The sequence below is a fragment of the Sebastes umbrosus genome, chromosome 5 (assembly GCF_015220745.1).
Source record: "Sebastes umbrosus isolate fSebUmb1 chromosome 5, fSebUmb1.pri, whole genome shotgun sequence".
Taxonomy (NCBI): domain Eukaryota; kingdom Metazoa; phylum Chordata; class Actinopteri; order Perciformes; family Sebastidae; genus Sebastes; species Sebastes umbrosus.
Genome location: NC_051273.1, coordinates 21,937,939 through 21,952,592, shown reverse-complemented (window position 1 = coordinate 21,952,592; position 14,654 = coordinate 21,937,939). Strand labels below are relative to the sequence as shown.

The 14,654-nt window shown below is 41.6% G+C and overlaps 1 protein-coding gene across 2 annotated transcripts in view; it reads left to right on the top strand.

Annotated features, from left to right (window-relative positions):
• The window catches only part of notch2 (notch receptor 2), a 55,715-nt gene that overhangs the window by 29,059 nt on the left and 12,002 nt on the right, over positions 1-14,654 (top strand). For both annotated transcript variants that reach the window (XM_037770690.1, XM_037770692.1), the window contains exons 3-20: positions 1,899-2,173; positions 2,588-2,795; positions 2,896-3,029; positions 3,836-3,958; positions 5,402-5,635; positions 6,916-7,071; positions 7,162-7,347; positions 8,145-8,258; positions 8,412-8,525; positions 8,713-8,946; positions 10,372-10,482; positions 10,582-10,774; positions 11,863-12,008; positions 12,131-12,244; positions 12,343-12,462; positions 13,287-13,439; positions 13,841-14,069; positions 14,446-14,647. In XM_037770690.1, coding sequence (XP_037626618.1) covers positions 1,899-2,173; positions 2,588-2,795; positions 2,896-3,029; positions 3,836-3,958; positions 5,402-5,635; positions 6,916-7,071; positions 7,162-7,347; positions 8,145-8,258; positions 8,412-8,525; positions 8,713-8,946; positions 10,372-10,482; positions 10,582-10,774; positions 11,863-12,008; positions 12,131-12,244; positions 12,343-12,462; positions 13,287-13,439; positions 13,841-14,069; positions 14,446-14,647 — 3,046 coding nt within the window. The remainder of the gene's footprint in view (positions 1-1,898; positions 2,174-2,587; positions 2,796-2,895; positions 3,030-3,835; positions 3,959-5,401; positions 5,636-6,915; positions 7,072-7,161; positions 7,348-8,144; positions 8,259-8,411; positions 8,526-8,712; positions 8,947-10,371; positions 10,483-10,581; positions 10,775-11,862; positions 12,009-12,130; positions 12,245-12,342; positions 12,463-13,286; positions 13,440-13,840; positions 14,070-14,445; positions 14,648-14,654) is intronic.

Below are 14,654 nucleotides of genomic sequence, written 5' to 3'. Positions count from 1 at the left end.
GGCAGGTTTAGAGGCCTGTGTAAGAGGCAGCATGTCGCTCTGTCGCCCACAATCCCCAGACAGCACGTCTGCCATGTGCCACACACACACACACACACACACACACACACACAGAGACAGACACCGACACAGACACCGACACATAATGCGACAGAGGGCTGATCTAAATAGCATACACAGGAAATTACCTGTCTAATGACATTTTTCCTCAGTAACGAAATAAGACCAAGTAGAGTCACACATAGAGAAGTGGTGAGTGAAAGTGGGAGGGACCGAGAACAACAGAGGAATAGAAAGTGACGAAGGCATCATTGCCTCTGAGGAGATCTCCTTTTGGACATTGTGTAATATTGTAATTTCCTACCCACTGCTCGGCATGTGGCTGAATCACTTCACTGAAAGAAGAGAAATCGAAAGAAAGGGGTGATGATGATAAGCAGAGGGAAAAACAGACCCCATTTGCAGACCAGCTGTGGTCAATAATGCGTTAGATTAGTGTTTCTTTTAGTCCTATAGCTCGTGAACAACTTCAGTTGACAAGAAAAGTTCCAGACATTTACTGTGTGGCATGATTATTGTTCATCTGTTACATGACACAAATAATTGCAGGTGTTTTCCACTTATTGTTTTTAGTTTCTGCCAGGCTTCAATCAACAACTTCCAGATAACGCCACCTCACATCCTTCTACTTTTGAACTTCTTCTTTTCCATCATTGACCCGGGTTTAACCCCTTCACCAAGCTCAGCTTCCCTTTTTTTTTACAGGGTTGATGGGGCAACAGCTCTGCATTCAAAGTATCTTTTTCTCATATCAGTAATCTTGTCGGGTTAGTGGTTCACATCTTAGCAGCATGTCAAAATGCCCTTAAGCAAGACACAATGCTCAAACTTCCTCTATCAAGCAGCTCATGGCCATATGAATATGTGTGTAACTTGTACTGTAAATAGCTTCATATCTGTCTTAAAGGCATTAAATAAATACAGTGTAATAACCATTCAATAGTAATTGAACAATGCACAACCACACATTTTGCTTCTACTCCTACTTAGGGTTGTGGTTCCCCACGTACTGTTGTTCAGATCGCCGTACAGCAGTGACGAGACTGTGTATCAGACACTAGCGTCTATCTGTGCTGGTTCTTTAGTTTCTTTGATCTGTGTGTACTACAGGACTCTTGTGCACATGTTACGCTCCGCCATCAATGCTGTTGTCTGATGTGGTGTATTGCGTGCACCAGACTGAAACTCACTCTTTTGTTTTGTTTGTTTGCCTCTCTGTCAAACACACACACACTCATCTTTTAACTTTATTGTCTGTATTGAAGGGTGATTAGGTTTAGAGATGCACCGATCCAGCTTTTTCAGTCCCGATAGCGATATCTGTGCCGATACCGAGTATCGATCCGATACCAGTGTTTTATTAATGACCTTCAGTATATGCCTCCTTGTGTGGAAGTGACTGGGATCATTCTTTCATGTGTAAGGCAACATCAGGCTTGACTTAAACATTGCTTTCCTAACTTTGTAAAACAAAATGTAACAAATAAATACATAGCCTAGATATAAATTTACAGAATTTTGTTAAAGTAAAAAATCGTGCACCAGCAACTTGCTAAAAAATCTTCAAAATTAACAGGAATGACAATTCAAAAGTAAACGGTTTTAGTGCAGCAACAAATTGGTCGAAACTTAAATAGGAATTAAAATTCTAGTATGTAATGTATACAGTGTAGTATAAACATAGAAATTAATAGATCTGCCCCATACCTGATCTAGCTATTTGAGTCCTGATATCCGATCCGGTATCTGTATCTCTAAATATGTTTAAATCCTTGTGTGTGCCTTTACATGCTCCATCATTAATTTCTGTGTTTTTGTGTGTGTGTGTGTGTGTCCAGGTGTGCACCAGGCTTCCTGGGCGAGTACTGCCACCACAAGGACCCTTGTCTCCCCGGCTTCTGCCTGAATGGAGGGAACTGCTCCGTGTCCATGTTAGCTGGCGTACCTGTGCTAGGCAGCGCCACCTGCACCTGCCCTCTTGGCTACGCCGGACAGCACTGCCAAACTCCCCAGAACTCCACGTGTTACCCCAACAACCCCTGTACCAACAAGGGTGTCTGCACCCTGCTGTCCCTCGACAAATACAAGTGCGAGTGTGCCAGAGGATGGACAGGTGAGATACCGTATAAACACCTCTCAGGAGTTTGCCGTGAGGGCAGTCGTATCTGACTTTTGTTTATCACCAGAATACTCCTTTTTTTTTTTTTTTTATCCTGAATGCAAATAGAGTTGCTAACTGTAAAGACTGCTATGTGGACCTAATGGATGTTAATGGACTCAGAAGATGATTAAATAGTATTTTCTATTATTAAAATAACACATTTAGAGGTTTAAGCAACCTAGTACACTGAGTGCAGTTTAATAAGTGATAAGAAGAGTTTTAGATACAAATACATACCCATCATTGCATATTGCTTTTCTTCTACAGTAGTATCTAAGCCATACTTCGGCAGAGGTGGACACATTGATTAATGGCACATAGCTAAAGCACTAATGCTCAGCTCTTCTCCTTCCTCTTCATTACCAGGACCGCAGTGTGAGCATGAGGACAGCTGTCTCTCTAGCCCCTGTGCTAACGGTGGAACGTGCAGCTCTCCGTCTGGTGGTAGCTACACATGTTCCTGCCCTCCTGGCTACGCAGGTCCTCGCTGCCTTAATGACACAAATGAATGTGCTGCCACACCCTCTATATGCCAGAACGAAGGATTGTGCGTCAACACCCCTGGCTCCTACAAGTGAGAATCTAGTTTATAATAACCAAATGTGAAATATTTGTCACTATCTGGAAGACTACTTCAAAATAGATGAATAATAATCTTTTTGTCTTTGCTCCAGGTGTACCTGTGCCCCAGGGTTTACTGGCAGACACTGTGAAAGCTCATACATCCCTTGCTCACCCTCACCGTGCCTAAATGGAGGCACCTGCCACCAGAACTCTGAAATCAGCTACTCGTGCCACTGCCTTCCAGGTAGGAGGATTCAAATTCAAAAATGCCTAGACTCTTTTTAAAGCTGAATATGAACTGCAAAAAACTAGGGCTGTCAATTTGTGATTTATCGCGATTAAAATAGTTAATCGCGATTAATCACACATTTTTTATCTGTTCAAAATGTACCTTAACCGGAGATTAGTATTTAATACTCTTATCAACATGAAAGTGGACAAATATGCTGCTTTATGGAAATGTATGTATATATTTACTATTAGAAATCAATTAACAACACAAAACAATGACAAATATTGTCCAGAATCCCTCACAGGAATATGCTCAAATCATAACATGGCAAACTCAAGGCCAACAGGTAACAACAGCTGTCAGTGTGTCATTGTGCTGACTTGACTATGACTTGCCCCCAAACTGCATGTGATTATCATAAAGTGGGCATGTCTGTAAAGGGGAGACTCGTGGGTACCCGTAGAACCCATTTTCATTCACATATCTTGAGGTCAGAGGTCAAGGGACCCCTTTGAAAATGGCAGTGTCAGTTTTACGAGAAGAAAATTGAGTTTAGGAAGAGTGAAAGAGTGACACTGTATTTATCTATAAATAAATGTAGCTTTGAGTGTCAGTATTGTTACATTATGTTGTTTGAGGTACAAACAGTCTGATCCTGTTGGATGTGTTGTGTAGACACACTGTACTGTCACAGACGACAAACACACACACAGCTGCTATTTATACACTACCAGGACATGTCTTAATACTTAGACCAGAGAATGTCATACTACAATTTATGTATTTGAGTGCATGATTTCCTCAATCATTTGTGCCAGGTTTCAACGGGACTAACTGTGAGCACAACATTGACGACTGCCCCGGTCATCAGTGTGCCAATGGAGGAACCTGTATGGACGGAGTCAACACCTACAACTGCCAGTGCCCACCGGAGTGGACCGGTAAGTTAAAATCAACGCCTGGGGCTGTGTTGGTTAAGGGATCGGTGTGATGCGATCCAGGAAGTCCAGTTGGAGTAACAGATCCATGAGTTTGAAGGCTAATAAGTTGCCAAAACTCTGCACGGCAATTTATAATGCTCTGACACAGGATTTTACAACTCTGAAAGTTTGACTGCGATCATTTTTAATTTTTTTGTAAACAGTAGAAATAAGCTGTTCACATTTCTAAGTAATCTATCAGGGATTTGATAGACCACCGCAGTCCGTCCGGGAGACGTTGAGCCTTTTTTCCTGGATGACTGTGTTTTTTTTTAAGCTTATTGCATTGAACACAGTTTTAGGAATATTTTATATGTATCATACTAATATTCGTCTTAAAAAGTATTTTGAATGCCTGCTGCGTTTCACTAGCAAGCACCACCACGCCATCAACGAGGTACGATTTAACAAATATATTGAAGGAAAACACAGATGATGCTTGTGGTTTGTCCACTTAGTCGTATACGGTTTGGAGGGCTTCGTTCAAGGATCCGCCGTAGCGTCCGGGCACGACGGACCCCCTTGGGACCCTACGAAGAGGAGACGAGGAGATTAGGAGAGAAGAACGGGGTGGGAGGGAGAGGTGCAGAAAACGAGAGCGGAACAGGAGGAGTTGGTTAGGCAGGTATTTATAGGAATTACGGGAAGTGGCACGGTTGAGGCGTGGTCCTGCACCAGAAATTCTGCTATTTACCTTCAATTAAAAAAAAGCTGTGTGTTGAATATGTTTTGCAGAATATTCTCTCATTTTTCACATTTTTAAAATGAAATCCACAACACACTGTTTGTGTCTTTACCTTTTCATTTTCAAGACATTATATGAAATATCTTTTCTACTTTTAAGTCTTCATTTTTCTGTGTTTGCCGGCTGAGCAGTGAGGTGGAATAAATGTTTGTGCTGCGATCAGTCATAATAACGTGCATCCCTTCATGTAGTTTGCTTTGATATTATACTTCCTACCATTCTTCTGTGCTCTTTCTTCATCCTACGGAGGACCGGTACTTCACACAAGGCGTGTCTCTGCTAACACACTTGTCTGGCACACGCAAGCTTTCCGTTTACAAAGCAAACATGCATACATCAGCTTCCTTGGGCCTGTCTGAGTTTATGTTGCTCTAATCCAACCGGTGGAAACAACACCAACGTGAGCAGACTATTCAGAAATGGGCACTGTAGATACATAGTATTCTCATACTGTACATTTTCCAAGTCTTCAAAAAATAAAACTTTCTAAATAAGATGATAAGCATCTAAAAAAAGGGTAAATATTTTGATTTCTCTACCAGAAAACCCCATGAGGTTACTCCTTGAGTTATGTTGTAACATGAAGTGTTGACATAGAGTATAAGCTTAATGTGTTTACATTTCCTCCTCTTCATGTCTACCTCCCTGCCTCTCCACAGGTCAGCACTGCACAGAAGATGTGGACGAGTGTCGTCTGCAGCCAAACACCTGCCAGAATGGAGGCACCTGCAGCAACCTGTTTGGCAGCTACGTCTGTGTGTGCGTTAACGGCTGGAGTGGACCCGATTGCTCTGAAAACATCGATGACTGTGCTACGGCTGCGTGCAGCCAAGGCTCCACGTGCATCGACCGTGTTGCTTCTTTCGTCTGTCTCTGTCCCTACGGAAAGACAGGTAGGCCAGTAGTGAGACATTGTTATTCTTTTAGTTAAGTTTATTTTGAGAGAAATGAAATAATAAATATACTTAATATATATATTTCATCTGTAGCCCCTGGTCAAGGTGTTACAAAAGGCTTCCTAAAATACATCAAAGCAAAAACAAAAACAGGGCATGTAGTTTAAAGATTAGAAAATGACACACAGTTGTTAAAAGCAGTAGAAGCAGTAGTGACGTATATACATATAGAACGACATTGCAAACAAGCAGAACATATATAGCAGCAGCAAAAGGAGAGTTAAATGCTGACATGTGTATGTGTAAATCATCCATACCAAACCCTGAGATGCGTTGGGTTGATAACTGCAAATCAAGATATTATGTAACAAAAGACCAAACAGAAATGCTGAGTCATAGTTCCATAATTCCTTTTAGATGTGTTGTGTTTACAACTGAAAAAAAGTTGTTAAATACATAAATAATAAATCAGTATTGGTCTTTACACTGAAACTCTGTATTTTCTTTGGTTTTGATTAGTTACTGTTGACAGAGTGTTGAATTGCAGGCGACTGTATTCTGTGGAACACGTCTAACCAGAACTGATGTTTTCCTAAGCAGATCATTTCACGATATTCATCAAAGCTTTTTCTTTGCACTTAATGTGATCCATGTCCAACAGTGAAATACATAAATTACACCACAGAATAGATTTGCATTTCCAGCCTGCGGGTTAGTGACACACTCTTATATCTGGATTAAGTCTTGCCACAAAAATAAACCTCTCCCCAGTTGCAAATTTGCATTAAGTTTGTTTTACCCGGAACTACTACTGCGTATTGGAAATTCTCTGGGGACATTTTTGTCTTAGCACAGACATATTATTTGCATTTTGATCTGTTATTCAAATAGCTGAACACATTATTTTTAGCGTTTCCAGTTCTATATATGCGAAAGCCTGTCCTATACTGAGCGAGTGATGAAGTTACACCATTGGTCGCTTGAGTGTTGGATTCTTCCCATTGGCTGTTGCTCTTTCAAATTGAATCGGCTCGAACATTCCTCAAATTGCCAGTAGACGCCAAGAAATGTTATGAGGAGAAAGTGCAAATAAGACACTGGTGGTTTCACGCTAAATTAACTGTTCTTTAGCTCTTATGAACAACGTGGCCCCATTTTGCTCCCAAAACTCTGGTAATTTCAGCGAGACTGCATTAGTTGACATGTCAGGGATTAACTCTGGAGCTCTCTAGCTAATCTTTTTTACTCATTCCTCATCAACATGGTGCTCTTTTCAGGTTTGCTCTGCCATAGAGATGACGCCTGTATCAGTAACCCCTGTAGAGAGGGCTCTCAGTGCGACACCAACCCCATCAATGGCATGTTCAACTGTAACTGCGCACCTGGATACGTAGGCAGCACCTGCAACAGAGACAGAGACGAATGCAGCATTGGTGAGAAAGAGAAAGTTCTAACAGCACATAACGTGTGTCTCTGCCAGTCTGTTCTGCTCTCAAGCTTGCCTCTCTCCTCTTCATCATCAGGTACCAACCCTTGCGAGCATGGCGGTCAGTGTGTGAACACCGATGGCTCCTTCACATGCAACTGTGTTCGGGGTTACGCTGGGCCGCGCTGTGAACAGGATGTCAACGAGTGTGCTTCGAGCCCCTGCCAGAACGATGGCACATGTCTGGATCGCATTGGCGACTACACCTGCATCTGCATGCACGGTACATTTCTTGAGAAATCATAAGATACATTACTTTTTAACTAGAGCTGTCAATCGATTAAAATAGTTGATATCTAGCACATATCTTGAGGTCAGAGGTCAAGGGACCCTTTTGAAAATAGCCACGCCAGTTTTCCTCGCCAAAATTGAGTGTAAGTTTGGAGCATCATTTAGCTTCCTTCGCGGCAAGCTAGTATGACATGGACCCCTTAGATTTCCAGATAATCTTTGAAGAAGTGCAGCATTTGAAATTGTCGGTCAAGAGAAGATAGCAATAGTGTGGATTACAATTTGTTATTGATAGCTAGAAAGCACTCATAGAGAACATAACTTGTAGAAGTTGTTTTTTCAATGATTGAAAAAAAAATTGGCAACTAAATCTGAAGATCCAGAGTGATAAACACTAATGTGATACATGTACCACAGTTTATAATTCAAACAAGTTCAGTAGTCCATGAGAAGATATATAAAATGTTGAAAAATATTCAATCTCCTTTTTAAAATTCCTGGATCCGGATCTACACGAAAAATGTCTCTTATTCCTTGGTCCATGGCCTACCTTTTCAAATCTTTTTTCAAATCTTTTTCTTTTTTTTCGGGATATCCTGCTAACAAATAGACAAGAAGGACCAAAAACATGACTATCCTTGGTAAAGTTGATAATAAGTTGCCTGCTGAGGCGGCTGTCACCACTAGGTCAAAGTGAAGCTGCTTAGAAACTGCAAAGGAATGGGATTAAAAACATAAAGTCCTTAACGTGTGTAACTTATAAAAACTTGTTTCTCGTCATGCCTGCAGGATTTGAGGGGACTCACTGTGAGATAGAGGTGAACGAGTGCATCAGCTCGCCCTGTTTGAACCAGGGTAAATGCCTGGACCAGGTCAGCCGCTTTGTCTGCGAATGTCCAGCAGGTTGGTACACATGTAGCTATGTTCATGTATTTGTCAGATTTCCATCAAGTCAAAGTGAAAAAATGAATTGGCGTATAAAGCCCTTGCTGTTTTAATACTGTGTTTTAATGTATACGTTTGTTGCTATGATCACCATGCTGTTCTGTTTTTCAGGCTTCAGCGGTGAAATGTGCCAGATAGACATAGATGAGTGTTCCAGCACACCCTGTTTAAATGGGGCCAAGTGCATCGACCGACCCAACGGATATGACTGTGAATGTGCTGAAGGTAAAGGGGAACATATGTTGTAGTAAAAGCAACATCCTCCTCATTTGAATTTGTACGGCCTGCTCTGCTATTGTGCTATAACAATGGGGAATGGTAGAATGGTTTTCCTTTTTAACCCGGAAAATAAATTGTCACTTGATCCGTGATGCAATTGTTATTTTTCTAAGAGGAAAATGTCGTTCCGCAGGCTTCACTGGTCCACTTTGTAAGGACAACATCAACGACTGCGTACCAGAGCCATGCCACCACGGTGTGTGCAGAGACGGCATCGCCACCTTCTCCTGTGAGTGCCAACCTGGATACACAGGCTCCATCTGTAATATCCAGGTCCAGGAGTGCCACAGCAACCCGTGTCAGAACCGAGGACGCTGCGTTGACCTAGTCAATGCCTACCAGTGTAACTGCCTTCAAGGAACCACAGGTAGGTGTGCTACAAAAATCATTGCCTGTACAGTGAGATTTTATTTGATGTGGTAAATGAATCATTAGATGTTTGGGGGCAGCATTATTCATTGCGATAACCTTTCCACTACATGAGAATACAGAGTGTGATAGCACGTCACCAGATTGGCTTACTCATCAGTCTCTCATCTGCCTGACAAGCCAGCTCACTCTTTGTATCTTCCGTCTCAGACACTTCCTACTCAAAAAATAGCGTGTGCTGCCACTTCTTTAGCAAAGCTCTGCTCTTCGTGACATCTGGTTGTTATAGTAACCATACAGACTGAACTATAGGCACAAAACATTGTATGAGTTCTTGTAGGGCTGGGCGTTTCGGAGAAAATCAAATATGACAACCATTTTTTACCAAATACCTCAATATCAATATTGTAAGGTTGAGCTTTCACAAAATATTTACACAATGAGATTTTTGATAAATAATCCAGATGCCATATTACGATATTCTGATTTCTAAAATCAAACAATATCCAGTCTCATATCACAATATTGATATAATATTGATATATTGCCCGACCCTAAGTTCTTGTTCCTTTGACACTTTTTCACTGAAGAATAAATAGATTAGCTCTACATAATCTTATTTGAAAGAGCTCCTGAGAGTTTTCTTCTGATTGATTCTTGTGGCCCTTAAAAAGTTTTAAGAGTGGAGCTTGAATTGTAGGTAAAGCCCCCCCCCCCCCCCCTCCCATCCCCCACGTCTCGAGCTTCCTGTATAGCCTTCGATGTATAAAGTGTAGAGCACTCTACGTGTGCATGTGTGTGTAGCAGTCACAAGTCTGGGTCGAGTGGTGCTACCTCTACGTTGCTCTGTGGATTAACAGGCTCAGTTCAGTACCACCCCGAGGCCTGGTACTGGAGTCTGTGCTGTTCTCACTTCACACAAAACCGCCGTCAGGTCACCCTGTCAGGTCTCACTTTCTGGTTTCATGCCCTCACTTCCCCATCCTCTGATGTGCTTTTTTCTCTTCTCTGTCTAGTTTTCTGTTTGTATCTCTCTCCCTCTGTCTGTTTCTCATCCTGTTCCGCTCTCTCTCTCCCACCCACTTCAACAGTTGTTCCTCTAATGTAATCTGTGTTAGTTTCATAGGTTTATGTCATACTTGAGTCGTAGCGGGCCTCTGCTTTATTAAAAGTTTTTGTTAACATTTCTCACTTCCTTGCTGAACTACATTTGTATGGAGTCTTGCTCCCCCTGGTGGTAAATGAGTGAACAACCACTTGATCTGCTTCACCTCTTATGCAATACACTTCAACCAAAAGGGATGTGACGGGGTGTTTTTAGTGTGCTACTTTTAAATCTAGGCAAACATAGAGTCATATAAAAGGATAAAGCATATAACCTGACTATTGTTACCTTATTTGAATTTGTATTTTTTCTACTCAGGGGTGAACTGTGAGATCAATGAAGACGACTGTGCCAGCAACCCCTGTGAGTACGGAGAGTGCCACGATGGAATTAACGAGTACAAATGTGTGTGCGCCCCTGGATATACAGGTACGTTTTTGCTGGGATAAAAGCACTGCAAGCTCAATATCTGGATGCTGTTACTGAAAGCAACAGGATAATGAAGAACTCTGAATTGCTCTCTAATAGGAGTTAAATGTGACGTGGAGATCAACGAGTGTAACTCCAACCCATGTATGAGTGGGGGAACCTGTGCTGACAAGGTCAACGGGTTCCACTGCCTCTGTCCACCCAGCACCCACGGCCCTCTGTGCCTCTCTGGGACCGACCACTGTGCTCCTCAGCCTTGTGTGCACGGAGAATGTATTGAACAGCAACACGGGTACGTTAACCTTGTACTGCTACTCTGAGATCCATCTGTCCTAATCTCATGCTTAAAGATAGGCTAACACACACCAGTTATATAATGGATTTAAAAGATCCATTAGGCCAGTGGTTCCCAACCTATTTTCCTTGAAGCCTCCGCTACTTGTATCTAAGAGAAGCTGAGCCCTCCGCCATCATCACCCTAAAAAAATTACATGATCTCAAACATTACCCTCAGTTTGAATAAAGTGATTTAAAGTATTAAATGAGTTAGTCTTTTTTTTTCATTAAATCAACTTTCTTTAAGTCATTCAGTCAGTTTCATCAGCATAAATAAAGATATGACGTCTTGACGGATTCACCAAGTGAATGCAGATACATAAATTATCTTTTTTATGTAACAACTTTAATTTTTTTAATTTACTATAATAGTGTTAGAGCCCAAATCGATTTTTTTTATTATGGTTAAATAATGTAATTTATGGTGCTGTTAGATTACTGTTAGACTGCCCAGTTAATACAGTTGCGGGCCTCCCTTTGTCTGCGTCAAGCAGGAGACCGAATAGGTATTTTGACCGCAGTGAAAATGTTGTTTTTGCAAAGCTAAACGCCAACAAATATGGATTGAAGCAGAATATTTTGTTAGATTTTGCTACTAAGTAGCAAAAAAAATACATCTTTTTAAATAGTTTTATATGCAAACTTTTGTGTAAATTATCCAGTAAGTGTGCTATTATGATTTATTCACACATGAGCAAATTTTGACAACCTCAGAGCAGACAAATCCTGGCGGACCCCCTGTGATCTTTGGCGCCCCCCTATGGGCAATCTGGACCCCAGGTTGGGAACCACTGCATTAGGCAAAGCAACAGTTGGGCCAACAACCAAATCATTTTTCTCATGTTGTTTTATTTTATTGGTGCTTCCCTCTGCGGAACATTAAGACTGCAGTATCATCACAACTATGTGTATACAATAATATAATAATCTAAGTAATAGCCATTCTTGAACTGATTCTGGAGATATCCCAAAGACGAGTTATTATTACAATGTGGCTAATTTCTCATTTTATTAAACCCGTACTGGTGTTTATTTTGTGTTAAGGTATCGCTGTGAGTGTGAAGCTGGCTGGGTGGGACAACAGTGTGAGCAGGAAAAGGATGAGTGCCAGCCCAATCCGTGCCAAAATGGTGGCACCTGTGTGGACCGACATAATGGCTACACCTGTCAGTGCCAACCTGGATTCATAGGTAATAGCACTAATTATTATATTTCAGCATTGCATTTTTTTTTTTTTAACGTAGCAATCAATTGAGGAAACAGCACTGAATTTTAACGAGAAATATTTGACTCACACCTCCTCTCGCGTTAGGTGTGAGCTGTGAGAGGAACGTCGATGAATGTGCATCCGAGCCGTGTCTGCACCAAGGCATTTGTATAGATGGAGTCAACAGTTATCACTGCCGATGTAGTCAGCCATTCGCAGGTTAGTGATATCACATTTCCACCATATCAACTTCCACTTATTAGCATGCAATAGCAGTATTTGTGGCATTCTTTAAAATGTGTGCTATGTCAAAATAGGTAAACACTGTGAGGTGGAACAGGTTCCCTGTGCCTCTCATCCATGTGAGAGGGGAGGAGTGTGTCGCCCATCTGCAGACTACACCTCTTACACCTGTCAATGTCCTGCTGGTTGGCAAGGTATGTTTGTATCTGTGAGATAGATACATTTTTTTATCTGTTCAAAATGTACCTTAAAGGGGAGATTTGTCAAGTAGTTAATACTCTTATCAACATGGGAGTGGGCAAATATGCTGCTTTATGCAAATGTATGTATATATTTATTATTGGAAATCAGTTAACAACACGAAACAATGACAGATATTGTCCAGAAACCCTCACAGGTACTGCATTTAGCATTAAAAATATGCTCAAATCATAACATGGCAAACTGCAGCCCAACAGGCAACAACAGCTGTCAGTGTGTCAGTGTTCTGACTTGACTACGACTTGCCACAAACTGCATGTGATTATCATAAAGTGGGCATGTCTGTAAAGGGGAGACTCGTGGGTACCCATAGAACCCATTTTCATTCACATATCTTGAGGTCAGAGGTCAAGGGACCGCTTTGAAAATGGCCATGCCAGTTTTTCTTCACCAAAATTGACCGTAAGTTTGGAGCGTTATTTAACCTCCTTTGCGACAAGCTAGTGTGACATGGTTGATACCAATGGATTCCTTCGGTTTTTCTCGTTTCATATGATACCAGTCTTCACTCTAGCTTTAAAAGTGATCCGGCAACATCCTAAAAGTTGCATTAATGCGTTAAAGAAATTAGTGGCAATAAAAGGAATTTGCATTATTGCGTTATTATCGAGTTAACTTTGACAGCCCTGGTTTTTATTGATGTGAGATAGAGGGAAACTATGAGGCTGTGTGAATGAGTGCAAAGTCATATATAATATGTATTAGTGCTAGATTGATGCTGTAATAATATTTTGTTTGTTTGTTCACAATTGTGTAGGTACACGCTGCAGGGACGATGTGGATGAATGCAAAAAGAACCCCTGCAAAAATGGTGGTCGTTGCATGAACAGCCCGGGCAGCTACACGTGTAGATGTCAATCTGGATACAGCGGACACAATTGTCAGATAGACATTGACGACTGCTCTCCTAGTGAGTTTCACTTTCAACTAATTCAGTCACCTTGTTAGTGTCTGTATGCACCCAATGGAAGCTGCACCTCTGCATTTATGACAGCCTATGTGATATTCTTTGACATATCGTTGGAGACTAGAGATATTCAGACCCTAGTGGAAAGAAGCATAGAGAGTTCCCTGAGATATTGAGTTACACATAGACGATACAATGTAAAAATATCTCAGACAAACAAACGTGTTAATACAAGAGAAGCGTGCTTCCACACAATCTGCATTTGTTTTACAGATGTTTCAGCCAGACTGCTGTTGGATTGTTCATTGATAACTTGGATGAATTGTTCATTCAGTGACGGGTTATTTGAATTAAATTTTTGGTCATGGAAAGCCTCTTTTCCCTCTCTCTTCTCCCCTCTGTAGACCCATGCCTGAATGGAGGCTCTTGTGTGGACAAGGTTGGGAGTTTCTCCTGTGACTGCCAGGCGGGTTTTGAGGGGGATCGCTGTGAGACTGAGGTAGACGAGTGTGCCAGCCAGCCCTGCAGGAACGGTGCCATCTGCCGGGACTACGTCAACAGCTTTGTGTGCGAGTGCAGACAGGGCTTTGATGGGATCTTGTGTGAACGCAACATCCCCGAATGTACTGAGAGGTGAGCCATTCATAAAACTATAAAAGCTTAATTGTTCAGTTCTTCGACAATGAGTTCTTCCTGGATGATTTCTACTGTATCTCCTGCAGTGACCTGATGGAATTAATGATTACTATGTCCAAAACAAATGTCCGAATTGGGTACAAGAAAACCTGAAGTTGAAGTTTAAGACTTTTTTAGGTGCAATTCATGACTGACTAGAGGAAAAACAAAATATCAATACTGTTTCCAAAGATGACATTAGTAGATGTTTTGTTTTCTGGTTGTTTTTAAAGTTTGTTTGTCCTGCCTCTTCATTCATACCTTTTTTTTTAAAGTATGTCTCAGCACTCTAGACAGTCATTAGTCACTACTTTCTTTTCCTCCCTCCCTCCAGCTCCTGCCTGAATAATGGGACTTGCATTGATGGCATTAACAGCTTCTCTTGCCGTTGCCGTCCTGGTTTTTACGGGGATTTCTGTGAGTTCGAGCAGAATGAGTGCGACTCCCAACCTTGTAAAAATGGAGGCACCTGCACTGACGGCCTGGGCACCTACCGCTGCACCTGCCCCGTGAGACACAATGGACAAAACTGCCAGGTAAAGT